Source organism: Gopherus flavomarginatus, chromosome 2 (assembly GCF_025201925.1).
Source record: "Gopherus flavomarginatus isolate rGopFla2 chromosome 2, rGopFla2.mat.asm, whole genome shotgun sequence".
Taxonomy (NCBI): Eukaryota; Metazoa; Chordata; order Testudines; family Testudinidae; genus Gopherus; species Gopherus flavomarginatus.
This window is the reverse complement of record NC_066618.1, coordinates 128,865,771-128,886,637: the sequence shown is the minus strand read 5'-3', so window position 1 is coordinate 128,886,637 and position 20,867 is coordinate 128,865,771. Positions and strand designations below refer to the sequence as shown.

General features: G+C 41.1%; 1 protein-coding gene across 1 annotated transcript in view; it reads right to left on the bottom strand.

Moving 5' to 3' along the window:
• Positions 1-6,006: 6,006 nt before the first annotated feature.
• Positions 6,007-20,867, bottom strand: part of UBE2QL1 (ubiquitin conjugating enzyme E2 Q family like 1) — a 31,282-nt gene continuing 16,421 nt past the window's right edge. Inside the window, exon 2 of the mRNA XM_050938247.1 lies at positions 6,007-7,388. Within this exon, the coding sequence (XP_050794204.1) occupies positions 7,257-7,388 (132 nt within the window). The 3' untranslated portion in view covers positions 6,007-7,256. The remainder of the gene's footprint in view (positions 7,389-20,867) is intronic.

Genomic DNA, 20,867 nt, shown 5'->3' with positions numbered 1-20,867 from the left:
TGCATCTTGCTAGAATTAAGTTTTAAACAGTAGAAAATGTGTTATTTTTGTTTAGTTTATTTTTATTTGTAACCCTTTCATATCTCTTTCACTGGTGCTTAAAATCACTTATTCTTGTTTTATTACAAACCATCTCAGCATTAAGGTAGAGTGTACCACCCCATCTGAGCTAACAAGCCGTTGTGTGTACAGGCTCTTTGGAGGCAGTGAACTTAGTGTTACCTCTGTGAATGTCCACTTATACTATGTCTACACTACAGCTTATGTCGGCATAACTTACGTTGCTCAGGAGCATGAATAACCCCCCCTCCTCTGAGCGATGCAAGTTACATTGACATAAGTGCTGGTGTGAACTGCGCTATGTTGGCAGGAGAGCTTCTCCCCCCAAAATAGCAAATACTGCTCATGGAGGTGGGAGTGCTCCCACTGGCATACAGCATCTTCACCACTGTATGTGCAGACATGCCCTAAGAGGGACTGGACACTGCAGTAGAGATGGTTTAGGGAGATTTGAGACAAGAAGGATTGTTGGGATCACCCTACATGGAGTAACTGGGCGGATGGAATAGCTTTTAACCTTTGTGCTGTGAGCAGGCTGCTGGTGTCAGGGCTCTGAGCCAAAGCTGCACAGACTAAAAAACACAAAGTTACAGGTCAGGCAGTGACAGAACTCTTTACTGGTCTGGGTGAACCCCTAAGGCATCACAACATCATTCCTACTGTAGACATCCCCTCTTTCTGTATATCTTATTAACCTTCCTAGTTCCCTAGCCCTCTCCCTTTCCCTTCAGTCTTAAGTGCTGTCCCTAAAGTTCCCCATTATTCCCTTTGCTGTGTCCTCTCTCTTTCGGCTTTTCCTCTATCAATACTGTTCCTCTCTTTGCAGTTTGGGAGCCAGTTCACCCTGCCTTGTTTGGACACTGCATCTTTCCTTTTTCCCCATCCCACAGTCTCTGCTTCTGTATGTTGTCATCCAACCCTTCCCCACTTCCCCACTGCTGCAGCCAAGCAGCACTGCTCTCTCCAATTGTTTCAAGGGCTTAGCGTTGTATGAAGCACTCCAGAGCCCTGGTCCACTGCTTCTTCTGCTCTACAGATCTGACTGATGTGGAGATAGCTGCCTTCTAGTTACGGGAGTATGATTTTAAGCAGCAATGCCCCTTGTTTTGCCAACTATTTACAATTTACATTTTGAAGTATATATATTTTTTAAAAAAATACATAAATAGGTGTCAAGTATCAGAGGGGTAGCCATGTTAGTCTGGATCTATAAAAGCAGCAAAGAATCCTGTGATTTATTCTCTGTCTTTTTTCCTTATCAACTCATCCTTTTAAACATGATAAATGGTGACTATTCTTCCTGAGAGTCATGTATTTCATGCTTAATTAAAGGGTTCTGTGAAATAAAACAGTGTAGAGGATAGGTGCCTCACACCTATTTATAAAAGCAGCAAAGAATCCTGTGGCACCTTATAGACTAACAGACGTTTTGAAGCATGAGCTTTCGTGAGTGAATACCCACTTCGTCAGATGCATGTAGTGAAAATTTCCAGGGGCAGGTATATATATGCAAGCAAGCTAGAGATAATAACGTTAGTTCAATCAGGGAGGATGAGGCCCTGTTCTAGCAGTTGAGGTGTGAAAACCAAGGGAGGAGAAACTGGTTCTGTAGTTGGCAAGCCATTCACAGTCTTTGTTTATTCCTGAGCTGATGGTGTCAAATTTGCAGATGAACTGAAGCTCAGCAGTTTCTCTTTGAAATCTGGTCCTGAAGTTTTTTTGCTGCAGGATGGCCACCTTTAGATTTGCTATTGTGTGTTCAGGGAGATTGAAGTGTTCTCCTACAGGTTTTTGTATATTGCCATTCCTAATATCTGATTTGTGTTCATTTATCCTTTTCCGTAGAGACTGTCCAGTTTGGCCGATGTACATATGTTCATGACTCTCCAACCTGGAGACTCTCATTAATAACCTAACTTCCATACAAACGGACTTCACGAAAATAAGACAGGAGATCTACATTACTCACTTCACCTCTCTACAAAGGAAAAAGGACTGTAAGCTGTCTAAACTCCTACCTGCCACATGGGGCCACAACCGTGGTACCCCCAACTCACCCAGCAATATTGTCAATCTATCCAACCACACATTCAGCCCAGAAGTAAAGTCTGTCCTAGCTCAGGGACTCTCTTTCTGCCCTGCCACCCCCATCAACATGATACAGTTCTGCAGCGCTCTGGAAGCCTACTTTTGCCCTCTCCGACTCAAAGAATACTTTCAGGACAACACAGAACAGCGCACTGATACACAGATACCCTCCCACCAACAGCACAAGAAGAAGAACTCCACATGGACTCCTCCCGAGGGTCGAAATGACAGTCTGGACCTATACATTGAATGCTTTCGCTGATGTGCACAGGCAGAAATTGTGGAAAAACAACATCACTTGCCTCATAATCTAAGTCGTGCAGAATGCAATGCCATCCACAGCCTCAGAAACCACCCTGACATCAACATCAAAGAGGCTGATAAAGGAGGTGCTGTTGTCATCATGAACAGGTCTGACTACCAAAGGGAGGCCGCCAGACAACTCTCCAATACCAAATTCTACAGGCCACTTCCCTCAGAACCCACTGAGGAATACACTAAGAAACTGCACCATCTACTCAGGACACTCCCTACACTAACACCAGAACAAATCAACATACCCTCAGAGCCCGGAGGGTTATTCTATCTACTACCCAAGATCCACAAACCCGGAAATCCTGGACGCCCCATCATCTCAGGCATTGGCGCTCTCACTGAAGGACTGTCTGGATATGTGGACTCTCTACTCAGACCCTATGCCACCAGCACTCCCAGCTATCTCCGTGACACCACTGATTTCCTGAGGAAACTACAATACACTGGTGACCTTCCAGAAAACACCATCCTAGCCACCATGGATGTAGAGGCTCTCTACACAAACATCCCACACACAGATGGAATACAAGCTGTCAGGAACAGTATCCTTGATGATGCCACAGCACAACTGGCTGCTGAGCTCTGTGCCTTTATCCTCACACACAACTATTTCAAATCTGATGACAATATATATCTCCAGATCAGTGGCACCGCTATGGGTACCCGCATGGCCCCACAATACGCCAATATTTTTATGGCCGACCTGGAACAACGCTTCCTCAGCTCTCGTCCACCCACACCCCTTCTCTACCTATGCTACATTGATGACATCTTCATCATCTGGACCCATGGGAAGGAGACTCTGGAAAAATTCCACCACCATTTCAACAGCTTCCACCCCACCATCAACCTCAGCCTGGACCAATATACACGGGAGGTCCATTTCCTAGACACCACAGTGCAAATAAGTGATGGTCACATTAACACCACCTATATACTGAAAACCTACCAACCACTATGCCTACCTTCATGCCTCCAGCTTCCATCCCGGGCACATCACATGATCCATTGTCTACAGTCAAAGACTGAGGTACAACGCATCTGCTCTAACCCCTCAGACAGAGACCAACACCTACAAAATCTCCACCAAGCATTCTCAAAACTACAATACTAGCACAAGGAAATAAGGAAACAGATCAACAGAACCAGACGTGTTCCCAGAAGCCTCCTACTGCAAGACAAACTCAAGAAAGAAACCAACAGGACTCCACTGGCCATCACATACCCAGCTAAAACTCCTCTAACGCATCATCAGGGATCTACAACCCATCCTGGACAATGATCCCACACTTTCACAGGCCTTGGGTAGCAGGCCAGTCCTCGCCCACAGACAACCTGCTAGCCTGAAACATATTCTCACCAGTAACTGCACACCGCACCATAGTAACTCTAGCTCAGGAACCAATCCATGCAACAAACTTCGATGCCAACTCTGGCCACATATCTACATCAGCGACACCATCACAGGACCTAACCAGATCAGCCACACCATCACCGGTTCATTCACCTGCACGTCCACCAACATAATATACGCCATCATATGCCAGCAATGCCCCTCTGCTATGTACATCAGCCAAACTGGACAGTCTCTATGGGAAAGGATAAATGGACACAAATCAGATATTAGGAATGGCAATATACAAAAACCTGTAGGAGAACACTTCAATCTCCCTGAACACACAATAGCAAATCTAAAGGTGGCCATCCTGCAGCAAAAAAAACTTCAGGACCAGATTTCAAAGAGAAACTGCTGAGCTTCAGTTCATCTGCAAATTTGACACCATCAGCTCAGGATTAAACAAAGACTGTGAATGGCTTGCCAACTACAGAACCAGTTTCTCCTCCCTTGGTTTTCACACCTCAACTGCTAGAACAGGGCCTCATCCTCCCTGATTGAACTAACCTCACTATCTCTAGCTTGCTTGCATATATATACCTGCCCCTGGAAATTTCCACTACATGCATCTGACGAAGTGGGTATTCACTCACGAAAGCTCATGCTTCAAAACGTCTGTTAGTCTATAAGGTGCCAAAGGATTCTTTGCTTCTTTTATAAATAGGTGTGAGGCACCTATCCTCTACACTGTTTTATTTCACAGAACCCTTTAATTAAACATGAAATACATGACTCTCAGGAAGAAGGTCACCATTTATCATGTTTAAAAGAATGAGTTGATAGGGAAAAAAAGACAGAGAATAAATCACAGAGATAGTAACATTCCCCAGTGGAGTTATGTCAGCATAATACATTGCTTTTAACAGAATTCTGATATGCTGTGTGAAGTAAGCGCTCTTAAGAAATAACCCATTAGCAAGAAAATCTCTCTCACTCCTCTTAGTGTTCTATGTTTCTAGCACTTAGTAACCACTGACGCCTAAAAAAATATACTAGCTTCTTTTTCCTCAACGGAAACAAACAAATAAAAAAAAATAGATCAAGGTTACAAAAATAAATAAATCAAACCAATAGATGACTATAAATTTTGTTAAGCTCTACATTCTGCCCTTGAATGCTGTGTGTGACTCATCACTGAACGGAGATGATATATAGGCCTGAGGGAGAAATTCTTATTTACATATTTGTATCATGGTAGCACCCTAAGTCAGAAATCAGGATCAGATAAAGTTTTGCCAGTCTGTATACAAAATAGAGTAAGAGACAGTCCTGTCTGTAATTAGTGTTTACTTAAGGCAAGACATACCAAATGCTTGTAACAAATGAAGGAGGAAGGGTGAGGGAAACCATAATAAGAACATGTTTTCATAGGCCAGCTATGTAAACAACTAAATGGCTCTGAGGCTGTCATTTTGCCAAAATATAGATAAATAAACTACCAAAAACAAAACAAAACAATCAGAAGTCCCTTCATACCATCTACTTAGGAACTACCAACTGTCAGTTTCCCATAGGATGCTGGAAGAAGTGGGTCTTGCAGAAGAGAGATTTGGAGGAGAGGGTAATGGCGTTATGGAATAATTGGAGGAAGAAGACGTGGGGCAGAAGAAAGCACATAGATGCTTCTGGGAGAACTGGACAAGGGGGCAATGGAGGCTGGCAGCATTGGTGAAGCAGTGGAGGTGGTGAAGGAAACACAATGAAATTCATTTGTAAAATGAGGCAGATACTTTTAAAGTTGATTAATGAATTTTTGCTTCTCCAATTAAGAGATGACAGGCAAACATGCTCTTGCAGAAGTACTGTTCTATACTGGCCCTACAACACTCTGATTTGTAGTTAATCCATTTGGTCTTTTCTATTCTGTTTAGTTTTAAATCAAGCCGAAACCCCACAAAGCACCATAAATAGTTAGAATAAAAGATTTCTTCAGTGCTGTTAAAATGTAGCCGGAGACTGTTCAGTCATTTTGATAAAAAGCAGTGGCCTAATCTTGTGTTAAGCATGTAATGGAGAGTTCTCTAAAAACACATAATATATTTTTTTCTGGACTGCATTTTACAATCAATAATGTCCTGCTTTTAACTGAAAATGCTGCCAGAGCAGGCATAATATATCAATAAGATTTCTAGTGTTTCACAGTAATACATCTAATAATTTGAAAACAAAAGTAGCCTAAAATGATTGAATTCTTGAGGCAATGAAACGGTACTGGTGATTTTATTTAGAATGTGTCCAATACGATTTTCCATTTGGATTCCACATTTTTAAGCTTTTTCATTATATTATTATAAACATTATCTCCAAATTTCATGGAGTCTTAGAAAGTTTTTAAATTATTGAACAAAAGAGAAAAATTAAATCTTAATGATTAAATAACAGGACATTTATATACATCAGTGGGTTTTCTCAGATACTGGGCTCAAAGTACATACAATGCCTATTGAGTAAAAATAAAAAATTCAACCATGCAAATCATCTTACAAACCAACTGTTCCACTTTCTTTGAAAAATCTGTCTTTTACTTTGTTACTGGCACATCATTTTAAAATGACTCATAAGTTTTAAAGGTTCATTTATGCTTTTTGGTTTTCGTATTGCCGTTGAAAAGCTGACAGGCAACCATGCTGTTGTTGGAGTACTGCATTGTACGGCAAGATAAAAACTATTCTACAATCAACTACTTTGAGCCCTATAGTGGGTGCATCTGGTATCTGAAATATCACCATATCACCTGATCTAATCACACTGGTTTATCTCTGAACAACAGCATACCACAATACCAGCATAGATAGTACAATTTGATCAATTGGGTGATTTCATTTAACAGTTTTTCAACACCAGAATCTTTCATTGTTATAATTCTGCTTTTATGAATTAAAGGTCATATATAGAGCACACATGAGGTCTAAATGTAGTCACAGCAGACCACAGCTCCACATAAAGACACATCTTCAAGTTATGTTGACCTGCTAGGAAACAAAGACAAACAGCACAGCAAACATGTACCTGCAATGCACTGCTTCCCTATTAAATATTAACTGCTTCATTTACATTTAAATGAACTGAGCAGTAATGGATGCAATTTCCAGTACTAATGTCTGGTGCTGCTGTCATGGAAAGAAGATGAAGACAATATGACCTGCATGGGGCAAATGACACAATCATAACATCCGCTCTAAAGTGACTTAAAGTCGCCAGTCTTAAAACATAATCCTAAACAGCATTTGTTTTCTCTCCCTATGTAAACAGATCAAATTATTTAAATGTCTCCTTGACATTCATGGTATCTAACAGAAGCTGAAGTAGAAAAGGATGGGTGGTGTACAGCACTGAGGAGATGGCATAGTACTTGGTTTTGTTGTTTTGTTTAGCATTGATGTGCAGGTTGCAAATATCAGCCATCAGAGACAGGAGGAGTGACCCACCCATATTTTTCATGGGTCTTCACTAAACTCTTAAACGTTGCTTCAGCTTCCTTACGACTGAAGGACTTTTTTGATTTGCCAGCTTTTCTGCAGATACGGCCCTGCATCAAAGAAAGAGAAAACATTCATTAAACATGTGAACACATAGGTCCATTCAAATTTAAGCACTGAACAAGTAAAAACAATAAGCATTCACAAATGGTATGCCATAAAACACCCCAGTTGTATTAGTATTAGACCCTTATGCCCTCTGTCTCATCACAAAGGCTTGAGCAGGTCTGAAGGTCCACCCTGCAGAGAACAATGACACTCAACATTGTTAGAAGACAGGCAGACACACAAAAGTAGCCCTTTATTATATAATATCTAATTATTGAATAATGGGATCGGGGAAGAAGGTGGATGGCTTTCAGGGAATCTCCTACCACTATATAGATGTAAAAGCACATTTGCATAGTGAGAGGCTCAAGTTCTGCAGCTTTCCCCATCACCACTGATATTAACCTTCTCCTTTGCCCTTCCCAATTCCCTCCCACCAACTTAGCCTGGTGCCTCTCTAAGGTATGTCAACCCCAGGGGTCAGAAAATGCTTTCTTAATGACCCAAGATTGTGTAAAAGCTCAAATAGTGCCATACATGATTGTCACTAATTACAATTTACAGACAAATCAAGGAGTATTAATGATATTCTTATTGAGGTTACTAATGCTCTTCTTTTCCTCTCTGAATAGAAAAATTTTATTTTTCATAGTTGATTAAATGCTGTTTCCAATGTAAAAACTAGCTTGCAATATGAATGTGCTTCTAAGTGTATCCTATATTATACCCAAATGCTACAAAGCACACGATTCCCAGTTATCTACTGTTAATTTTTATTTAATCAGACCTTCTCATATAAATTCAGTTTTAATATAAGTGTGCAATTTACCAATAAACAGCCCAATCCTACACTTCTCGGGAATACTGTGATTTATTACCATGTGTAGTAAGGAATTTATGTAGGGTAGTAAGTGCCAGTCCTAATAAAAAACATGAATATCATGAAATCCATGCCTTCTGTGCATCCTGAAAAAAGTCTTGTGTTGTCCATTAATAATGCTCTGAATGATCCTGTCCGCCATGAATAATTCATAACTAAAATACTCAAAGATATTTTCCAGAGGAAACTGCCAACATGGTAAATTGTCCCAGTGATAGCATGGTAACATCACTAAACAACAGGACACTTTTCCTGCTGATTCAGCATAGTTTTCCTCTGATAATCTGAACTGCAAAAAATAAATGGACCAACACCCAACCATATTCTTTCTTCAATATAAGAACAGACAGAGTAATATTTCAAATTGGATTAAAAAGACCAACCTGCCCATTTCTATTTTTATGACTCATGCATACCATGAATTTTATGATAAATGAAAATCTAAAAATTCAAACTCCTTGCATCTTCATTAGGTCAGAATTAAATATGGGTATGAAATGTATGACAGGACACTATATCAAATGCATGTTTGACATGACACCCAAGTAATAGGTTGTTAACAGTTTATCACATATAATAGTTGTAGAATAATTTTGCACATTTGGTGAGAGTATGAATTAAATTATTTGTGAAATCAGCAGACTACACAGACACTAGACAATAATATAGCTGCAAATTTATTCCACTATATACTAATACTGCTCTTAAAAATGCTAATTTGTATTGCATATATCAGGAGAGGGCAAACTACAGCCCGCAGGCCAGATCTGGCCTGTCAGGGCTTTCAATCTGGCCTGCGGGATTGCCAGCCCTGTGGTGCAGCAGGGCTAAGGCAGGCTCTCTGCCTGCCGTGGCCTGGCACCCCTCCCAGAAGCAGTTGGCGCCACATACCTGCAGCCCCTGGCAGGGGAGTAGGCAGAGGGCTCCGTGCGCTGTCCTCACCTTCAGGCACCGCTCGCCGCAGCTCCCATTGGCCGGGTATGGGGAACCGGGACCAATGGGCGCTTCGGGGGTGGTACCCAGGCGAGGGCAGAGCACGGCAGAGCCATCTACCCCACCTCACCCCCGGGAGCCACTGCTGGATGTGCTGGCCACTTTCAGGAGCACTGTCGGGCTGGAGCCCGCACCCTAACCCCCTGCCTTGAGCCTCCTGCCCTGAGCCCCCTCCCACACTTCGCACCCCCTCCCACACCCCAACTCCCTACCCTGACACCTCCTCTTCCCTGAGCCCCCTGCCGCATCCCACACCCCAACCCCCTTCCCTGTACCCCACACCCCTCCTGCACTCCAACCCCTTGCCCTGAGCTCCTTCCTGCACACCACACCCCCTCCCATACCCTGCACTCCCTCTTGCACCCCAACCCCCTGCCCCAGCCCTACATTCATGGCCCTGCATTCAATTTCCCCACTCAGATGTGGTCCTGGGGCCAAAAAGTTTGCCCACCCCAGCATATATCCAATAAGTAAAAATTTATTTAGATTATTAAACTACCAGTTTATCATAATTATCTGACAGTCTGATTTGAAAGCCTTTGTTAGACAGAACAAAAATGATCTGGTAAGTGGTTGCTCTTGTGCAACAGTGTTACACTTAGAAGTAACCAAATAATATATCCTATTCTTCTACACTTTGCTGAAAATCAGATACAGGTCACAATTTTTGATTCCCATATTTTGCTCCTGATCTGTTAACCCTGTGACACTCAGTTGATAGACAGGAAAATGGAGATTGGTAGCAGGGAATTAATGTTCTTTTATTGGTAAGTCTGCATTTCTTGTTGACTTTTAACAATAGCTAAGTAATTTGAACTGAAAATTGCCATCTCTAATTACATGCAACTGATTACTCTGAATAAGCAATTGAGTTTGGAGTTAAAAACAAGAGTATAAAAGTCAAAATGGAACAAATACCCCTTCCCTCCTGAGACCTACACTCCAGAAACTGTTAAAGGTGTTTTAATAGTCACAGACTAGATGTTCTCAAATTGACTGGTTTGAGACTGGTTGACAACTTGTGGTCCACAGGGCACTTGCATGTGGATACCAAAAAACTGGTTGATCATGTTCCTTTTCCTTATTTCCAGCTGCTAAAATGCACTAAAAGGCAACTAAAAATACATTAAACACTGTTCCTACTATTAATTTTCAATTTAAACAATTTCTGTCATTTCCACAGGGATAGTATAGGATAGCAAATAGGGAGGTTGTCTTATGAGCCACCTCCCCTCTAATTCATGCTCATGTGGACAATCTATTAGAATGTGATCTATGCTATGAAAAAAATTGGCGCCCTCCATCATAGACAAAGAGACATAAATCAGGCAATAAATAGTGCTGCTGAACCTACTTCAGTTGAAATCATTGTGAGTTCTGCCATTTATTTTCATGAGAGGGCTTGGCTTATTATATTAGGATTATTGATTATTTCTACTGTGGCATCACTTAGAGATCCTAATTGTAGACCAGGGCCCCACTATTCCCCAGAACTGGAGGCTATAGTTGTACTCAGTTGTGAATGTTTGCATGCGTGAATATGTTTTTCATGTGCAAATCACCCTTTTAAAAAAAAAGTGTGGGACAAAATATCTTTTTCTGAATTGTGTGGTTTTGTCTGGAACCTCTGACATTACTTGAGAATAATACTAGCATTTAACTTCTAATTTCACATATGCAAATTGGGCCTATAGCTGAAAAAAATGCAGATGCCTATGCATGATGTTTCACTTAATTCAATTTTATCACAATGTCCACAATATTAAATAAACTGACCAGGGCAGAAAACAAACAAACTAGTCAGGACTGTAAACTGAAAAGAATGAGGATAAAATAGAGGGTTATTTGAAAAGGGTCAGGACAGGTTTTCTTTTTCTAGAAAGATATCACAATATAGTGCAGAAATGTTTCCTATTACTAATCACTATTAGAAGTTAGTAAACTAGTTACTATTAAAATGACATTAAATTCATGTAATAAAACCTTAGAAATTAGAGATGGAAAAGCTCTATTAAGTCATCTTTCTCACTCCTCTACCAATGTGGAATTTTCCCCAATACAGTATATTTTCCAGTGTTTACTTTAAAATATCTCAAGTGATAGGGCTTTTGTTACAATTGTTATGGTATAACTGAGAATTTTAAAGTTTACCTTTTAAAATTGTACGAACACATACATTTGTGTAAATACATTTTCCCAGAAAATATTCATTTTCAGTTTGAGAAAAGTAATATATAAATGCATTTAGTAACTCTCAGCATCTTTTCAAATGCTCAGGGGTGCAAAATCTACTGTCCTCTTTTTTCAAGAAACACTAATCAGATTGATTTAATGGAAACAATAACACATTCTGAATGGTTAATTCAGCTGAGGTAACATTCTGGATTTGTTTTTTTTTATATTAAATATTTTCTTTTTATCCTAAACTAAACATGCATAGACACATGAGAAAAAGGAAAAATAATATCAGAAAATGAGTCCAACAGCATCCACTTAAACTCCCACAGGAACTGATCTAGTTAGGCATGTTTTAAAAGTCTCATCAATTGAAAGTTTTTGGAACCTGACACATTTTGTCCACTCTTTAATTTCCAGAGATGCAGCTATTACCATTCTAGAGATGCCTAGAAATAGAATTTTTGGGGAGAACATATGTCATCTTTTCTCTACAGCAAACAAGCTATACAGTATGCAATACAAATATATATATATAAAGATATAAATTCTGAAATCCCTTCTGATACTAAATGAAATTATTTCAAATTGATTTGATATAAATGTCTCAAAGGAATATATATGTATATGTTGTGGCAAATGGCCAACACTACTGTAGTGGGTCCCACGCTTTTCCTTAGTGTGATTGGTCATGATGCTGCCCCTTGCCCCTATTCTTGGGTGTTGTGGGCTCTGCTCGTGTCCCAGTGGGGGAGGGAGACGAGCAGGGAAGGTCCGCCCCCTACTCCAGGTGCCAGCTTTGTGGGCTGCTTACCCTCTTTTTGCTTGGGCAGGTTTTCCCTTCCCCTAGTATTCTGGTATTTTGGTTAACACCAGTCCGCCTCCAACTCTAGTCAACTATCCTTCCCCTCCCATGTCTGACTGAAGCAGCTGGTTTTATTAGGTCTCAGGCAGGGCCTTAAATGGCTTCAGGTGCCCTAATTACACTGTAGTAACCTCTCCTTAGTCCACAGGTAATAAGGCTCTGATCATCCTGTGACCTCACTCCCATTCCTGTTATCTCATTAGTTGTCCTCCACAATTATTTGGTATCACGGACCTGTGGATCCTCCTTCTAGGCTGGGGGGAGGTCCTTTAGCAGTGGGCGGGCTCTCTTTGCCCCCTTCCTGGATACCAACAGGATCACTCTCCTGTACAGGGTTGCAGTCCCTCTTCCGGCTCCTCCAGAACCTCTTATTGAGATTCTGGCTGCACTTTTCCCCGGACCTGTTCATTTATGCTCACTCCATCCATGGCCCCTTGAGGCTGAGGGACCTCCTCATCAGCCTCCTCCTAGCTATGGCCAAGATGGCCATTTATAACACCAGGGAGAGAAGATTGGCTGAAGGAGGGCTCTGCAACTGTGAGGCCTGTTTTCATTCCTGTGTTCCCTCACGCATCCAGGCAGAGTTCTTCTGAGTGGCATCCACTGGCTCCCTGGATACCTTTGAGGAGCACTGAGCACTGTCCAGGATTCTCCGCTTGGTGTCCCCTTCAGATTCCCTAGTTTCGGCCCTTTGACCCTCATGCCTGTTCCTGTTTTTTTCCTGTGTTGTCCCCCGACTTTAGTTGAGTTCTAGGCTCAATAGCTGCTCCCCAGGCTGAGGGGGAGACTTTCCAGCACCCAGTAAGATCACTTTCCTGCTGCTTTCCGGCCCTGCTCTATCTATCTGAGGGGTTAGTAGCACCAACTATTATTACAGTTGCCCCAAATTTCCCACTCGCTTATAACGTTGAAAAACTTTCAGCATTCTGACTGAAATTTTCCATTTTCTATGTCAGATATCTGCCTCTGGCTCTATTTTTTTTTTTTAATTTTAAATTTCAGCTAACTGTAGAGCTGTTTCCAAGAACGAGGCTAGGGAAAAATGTTTTTTTCCCTCATGTTAAAAAATTCTTGAGATCTTTTCTTTGAAATGCTCTAGCATCTCCATGCATTGGAGCAGAAACATGACATTTGTTTGGTGGGGGGCATGGCCTTGGTGTCAGGGAGTTCCTTTTGCTATATCTGTGAAAATCCACCCACATTTGCCAAGTTATAAGCCTTTGAAAATGGCAATTCATACCAAGGGTGTTGGAACATATTTTATAGTGGGGGTGCTAAAAGCCATTGAATAAAATTGTAAACCCTGTGTATGATGGAAACCACTTCAAGCCAAGGGGTGCTGGCATTGCCTATGACTCACACATGTTTATAATGGAAAGTATCAGGCAACTTCTTAATAGGTGATGCTACCAGCCCCACCTATAATATATTTTAAAGCTGTTATTTGAAAATGTAGCAGTCCTAACCTTTGCAGGAGCCTTTTGGCAATTGAACATCGTAAATGGACAGCACTGGCTGTATCTTGATTGCACATATCAATGTTTTATCTAAACCAGGGTCATCTTTTTTCTTGCCACTTCCCTGTTCAGGGTTGGTAAAACTAAACTAAACAAGGGTGCCATCCTGTAAACTCTAAAGCACATGAATAGTTATTGCTCCCATGGGCAAGGACTAAGTGCATGACTGAAGATCTGAAGTATCAGGCCCTAATTCATAAAAGACCAGTTCTGAGTTGACTTGATCAAAATGTTCTATAAAACTTAAAAGCAACAGAAAAAAGGAAGCTTTTCATAAAGGCATTTAAAACAAATGTAACTCCAAAAAGTGCCATCAGCTATTTCCATGCACTACTAAAGTATGAATGAATCTTTTTTAAGGACTGGTGAAGTCCTTTTCATAATGAGCTAATTGAGGTTAAAATAAAGAACTATAGAGGACAACAACACTTCAGTTTTTTATCACCATTTATTTATCTAAGCAGAACTTTGAACAACTAACTGCTTCTTTAAAAAAATTAGTATATTTAAACACAAGTCAAATTCTATTTGCCTTACTCAGATGAACAGCCCAATTGACGTCTCTGTGGCTACACAGGAAAAAGGCAAGCAGGAACTGCCCGTCCACCACTCAGAAATCAGATGTAGGTGCTGCTCCCACTGAAGCCAAAAGCAAAACACCCACTGACTTCAGGGAGCAGGACCAAGCCTTTAAAAAAGATATTCAACAGTTACATAAAAATATTTAAATATTAGCAGCATTTCACATAAACCATTACTAAGTTAGCCCACATTACCAGCTTTATGGAATAATTTTTCACTTCTATGTCATGCTATGGGTACTTTGAGAAAATTAGTACTGACTGGTACTTTGGCTATGGAAGACTGTCATGTTAAACAGAAAACTTTAGCAAATGATTTGTTTTGTATTGAAGCCTTTCACTTTTATCTCATGTTTTGAAAATATCTAATTTGTTCACAGGATCTGTAGTTAAGTAAATGGTGTGAGGGCAAAGGATTTGGTTTTGTGGAACACTGAAGCTCCTATTATGGACAGAGGTGGCTGTATGGTTCTGATATCCTCTAGCTCAGTAGCAGGGTTACTAATCTCGAGTGATACAGGGGGTCCCTGGTATACGTCAGGGTTGCATTCTTGAAAAAGGGCTATGGATACCAAAACAATGGATACCAGGGAATTTTTCCCCACAGGAAATAATGGCCCAGTTCCCACCCAGTTCCATCCCTTCCTCCGAGCGTGCCCTGTCCCCACGCTCCTTCCTCTCCCTCCCAGTGCCTCCTGCATGCCACTGAACAGCTGTTTTGCCGCATGCAGGAGCCGCTGGGAGGGAGGGGAAGGAGTTGATCGGTGGCCTGCTGTGCCACTCATAGATGCTAAGCACCCCCAAAAAAGCGATGCAAAAGGTGAAGTGAGTAAGTTGCAAGTGACGGATATGTGGATCAGGACCAACATGAGTTGTAACATGTACCCCTATTGATGAGCGATGGATATGCAAAATGACAGGCAAGGGGGAGACATATACCGGGGATCCCCTGTAGATTATCTAGAGTATCAGGAGTGCATAATCATGAAGAGTGAGGGTAATAATGGGACAACCATGGCACAAACACCCAAATATGTAGACCAACCTCAAGATGTCATGCACATGACAAATCCAAGCACTAGGAGGCATGTAAGGAATAAAAAAATGTAATTGTCTATATACTAATGATAGCAGCCTAGATAATAAAGAATAGTTGGAGATACTTGTGAATGAGAAGAAATATGATACAGCTGATATTACTGAAATTTGGTGGGACAGGTCATATGACAGAAACATTAAAATTGATGGTTGCAACTTGTTTCATAAGGATAGGGATTGTACATTTAGTCAAAGACACTATCACTGGTAACAGAGTCATAGACAATTCAGAATCACAGGACCCCAAATGCTTTATGGATTAAAGTTGTAACTAGTAAAACTAAAGATAGGGTACTGGTGGGCATATGTTACAGACTTCCAAATCTCACTAGAGAACTGGACAAACTGCTCCTTAAGCATCTGTTTGTAACGTGCAGAAAGAAAAACTGGGTTGTTATGAGTGACTTCAACTAGGGAGACATTTGCTGGACATCTCATGCAGCCAGTACGAAAACTTTGTCAGAATTTCTAAAAATAATTTAGAACACAAATTGAACACAAAATATCCTGCACCCAACATGGGGTGACTCAATATTAGTCTCATTCTAATGGACAAAGAAATGGATTGTTAACCTAAAAATTAGCCACTGTCTGCATACCAGTGATCATGATCTGACTACCTTTACATTGAACAAACAGAATATGGCACCAACTAATAATATATATATTTGGAACTGTAAAAGGACCGCATTTCCAAAACGTAAAGCAATTGTCTGCATAACTGACTGAGAATATACGTTTAAAGAAGGAAGTGTTAATGTCAATTGGGAATTGTTCAAGAATAAAATAAGTTAAATATATAGGTGACTGATAATGGAATCTAAAGGAACCAATGATATAACAATGGCCAATAGGATTAAAGACAATAAGAAACATTTTAAAAACATGTTAGGAACAAAAACAAACAAACAATAAAAAACCTAGGTCAGGTATAGGTCCACTGCTAGACGCAGATGGTAAATCTGTAAATAGTGATGTAGAAAATGCAGAAAAGCTTAATAGACATTAATGTTCTATATTTGGAATGAAGCAGGAGTCTGTATCCATCCCATATAATGTTGTGGATGCAAGAGAAACTTTACCATCTGTAACAATAGAAAATGAGAGGAAGCATCTGACACAATTAAAGATTTTCAAATCAACAGGCCTCGATAGCTTATACTCAAGATTCTTAAAGGAGCTACCCGAGGAGCTCTATGAACCATTAATGTTAATTTTTAACAAATATTGGAAAATTGGAAATTCCAAAGGATTAGAGGACTGCCAATGTAATTCCAATATTTATAAAGGTTAAAGGGGACAATCCAGGAAACTATAGACCAATAAGCCTGATATTGATTACAGGTAAAATAATGGAACAATTAATTTGAGGTTATCCACAAAGATTTAGAGGCTAAAAATATAATTAATGCAGCCAGCATGGTTTCATGAAAGGTAGGTCTTGTCAAACAAACCTGTTGGGTTTTTTTGACAGGGTTATAGGTTTGGTTGATAAAGGCAATTGTGTTGATATAATATACGTAGACTTCTCCATGACATTTTGATTAAAACATTGCATTAAATGGAACTAATAGGGCACAGATTAGATGGATTAAAAACTGGCTCACTATCAGATTTCAAAACATATTTGTCAAAGGGGGGGATATCGATGAGCAGGGCCATTTCTAGCAGGGTCCATCAGTGATCAGTTCTTGGTTCAACACTATTCAATATTTTTTATCAACGATCTAGATGATGTTATAAAATCATTGCTGGTGAAGTTTTCAGATGTCACAAAGATTGGTAGGGTAGTAAATAATGAGGAGGACAAGTTGGGCAAGATTCACAAAGGGACTTGGGCATTGCAGCGCTCAACGTCAGAATGCCTAATTTTAAGTGCCTAGAAAATCATTGGGATTCACGAGGCCTGAGTCAAGTGTTCAAGCTCCCTATACAATGAATGGAGGGAGAGAAGAGTCCAAGAATGGGATTCATGAAAGCCAGCATGCTTGGTGGCTCCCTGTCTAAACTGGCCAATGGGAGAGATGTATCCTCAATCCCAGTCCTCTCAGGAAGTTTATCAGCTAAATTCAGGCTGGAGGCCTTTGTCTGCTTGGAATTCACAGGTGTGAATACTCTCTTAAGAGTTAGGCACTGGAGGAGGATCTCCTTGCAACTTTTAGCCCAGTGATTAGGGTATTCACCTGGGATGTGGGAGACCATCTGGTTCAAGCCCTCCTCTTCTCTCCCCCCACCCTGCCTCCCCACAGCTTCAAAAAGAGAAGGCATTCAAACAGGTGAGAAGGCCACATTACAGGTGAGTGCTATAACCACTGGACTACGGGATATTCTGTTGAACTTGTGACACTGCCTCAATCTTTCCAATTTAGATAAATATTTAAAGAATCATTAAGTGAGAACAAGAGAGAAAGGACTTATAAGAATGAGTCTATTACCTGGTGGTTATAGCACACATGAAATATGTGGGAGACCTAGGATCCAGTCCCCCTGCTCCAATGTACATTAAGTTTAAAAGTTATGAGGGAGGTCCCCCTTCCTCACTGCTGTCTAGTGTGGAATTAGGAATGCTCTGAGCATGCCTCACAGGCAAGTTAGGTTGGGCCTCACAGGCAAGTTAGGTTGGGGAATGGCTATTTTCCTCCATTTCATGAATCACAGTGGTGCTCTAGGCACCTGGACACCTAGAATGAGGGAGCAGTGTGCATGCCTATAGGCGAAGTGACTAGAAATCTTTTACTGCAAAATCTTAAATTCGGAGTGAGTTTAGGAGTCTACAAGGTTTGGCAGCAGCTGAACAGAGGGATTCTGTAAATTCCAGATTTAGGTACCTACAGTGGCAGTTAGGTAACCAAATCACTTTGTGAATCCAGCCCATTATTGTTACAGAGTGATCTGAATCACCTGGTTACAATCCAACAAAGTGAGTTTTAATACAGGCAAATGCAAAGCAATGCATCTGGGAATAAAGAATGTAAGTTAAATCTACAGGATGGGGGACTGCCTTGGAAAGCACTGACTCAGAGCAGAATTGTAGATAAACACTACATCACAAGCTCTCAGAGCAATGCTGTGGCAAAAAGGGTTAATGCACTCTTTAGGTGTATAAAAAGGGGAATATCAAGTAGAAGCAAGGAAGAAACCTTGCCTCTGTATACAGCAGTGGTAAGACTGTGACTAAAACCCTGTGTCCAGTTCTGGAGTCTACATTTCAAGAAGGATGTGGAAATATTGTAGAGAATTCTAAGGAGGGCCACAAAAAATGATCCATTGGCTGGAAAACAGGCTTTACTTTTTGAGGCTTAAGGAGCTCAACTTATTCAGCTTAGCAAAGAGGCGGCTGACGGGTAACTTGAGCTCTGTGTCTAGGTTTCTACACATGGAAAAGATATCTGATATGGGAAGGAGGGCACAGGGTAGTGGTGCAAGTGTGTTTTTCAACTTTGCAGACAAAGGCATAACAAGACCAATGGCTAGACATTGAAGTTAGACCAATCCAACCTTGAAATAAGATGTAATTCCTAGAAGTGAGGGTGATTAAATATTGGAACAGCTCACCTGGGAACTCGCCATCACTTGGAGTCTTTAAAATGATATTAGGTCTATTTCTAAAAGATATGCTGATATCCACCTTCTGAGAGAAATTGTATACCTATGGGTTATGTGTGAAGGGGCAGGGAATGGGGTGGATTGGATGGACATACTCAATGGTGTAATCCTAAACTGCAGAGTCTCCCTTTTCAGCCTGGCCCTCTAGCCCAGCCCCCACACTGCTTTCTAACTTTTCCCCCACACTGCATGGGGAGAGGCATATAGCAATGTGGGGCCGGGCACAGTGCGGTAGTGGAGCCAGAACTCTGTTACAGTAGGGGTCCTGTCTGGTCTTGGATTTGTGAATCTATGAATCCCCCTGTTCATCCTCTTCCTTCTTGGGCCAAGGGGAGAACAGGAATCTCTGCATTTTGTCCTCAGCTTACTCAGAACACTTGCAGCTCTGCATTATGACTGAAATAGAATCTCATGCTTCAGGAAGGCATTTTTCCCCTCAGTGCACAACTGGACAGCTGTAGTCTGGGTTTTGCTTTGCACCATTCTCTGAAGCATCAGAGACTGGCCACAGCTAAAAGCAGGACAAGATGGCCTAACTGTATGGATCTATACATCTAGAACCTAGCATGCTAGGCTACTTAGGGAACTGACACCTCTCTACTGCCACTGGAAAGTCACGCAGAATAGCATCCAACAATTACTGGAGAGTTAGGCACTGCAAAAAGTATTGCCTGAAGAGGCCAGAGCAACAGAGCTGTCTGATTGGTCCACACCAGGAAGTTGGTCTACAGAGCAATCTGAGCAAAAATGCAGATTGTTATTGACCTTGTCTTTTGCCCAGGCTTGCTCCTGACTTTGATCTTGACCTGGCTTGACCTTGGTCCCCTCTCTTTATTTGGCTTACTAACTAGTCCTGATTCCTGCCTTTGACTCTTGCCTGGTAGATGCTACTAGGCTGGCTGCCTATGCCCTAGCCATTACACTAGTGCTCTGGGATGGTGCATAGAATCTTCTTTCGTACGTGCTTGGCTGGTGTGTCTTGTTCATGTGCTCAGAGTCATAATCAGGATTTAGGATTTGGAAGGCATTTACTCCCAGGTCAGAATGGCAGGGATCTTAGGGGTTCCACTGGAGCCTGAGGCATGGATTAAGATCATCTGAACATATCTTGGGCATTGGTGGGTCTTTCATCTCTCCTATTCTCTGCCTGTGGCACCCAACAATTTAATCTCTTGAGGACTGAAATGCTTTAGTCTAACTCAAGGTATTGAGCTCACTATAGGAGTATGGGTGAAATGTAGTGGCCTGTAATAAACCAGAAGTCAGACTAGATGATCTAATGGTCCCTTCAGGCTTTAAACTCTGTGAAATTATGCATAGGGAAAACATTTTCAGCATCTAGGCCACTATACAATATTATGTTGATTTCCCCGCAACAGACTTATTGTGTTGTCCAGTAGTTATGCTGTTGCAAAATTCAGTTAGAGTAATAAAGGAGCCTCAGATCATCTTCCAGAATTCTACAATTGCGTAACCAAATCCTCTCATTACAAACTGTAATAGTAGCAGCAACAACCCAAGTAAACATGATAACTTACTCAGTTTCTCTGTCAAACAACTGGAATAAACTTTTAAGAAAAAAGGCATGAAATTTTATCTTATAAGGATTGCTCGTTTCCATTTTAATGTTAGGTTATTGCAGCCTGTAACAGGATTTGATACCAACATCTCAATCCTGATTTCCTTGTATTGAAATGAATCAGAGTTTTGAATGTGGAATCCCAGGCAGTGATAGATGCCTCCCTGCAGAGCCCAGACTTGAGCAC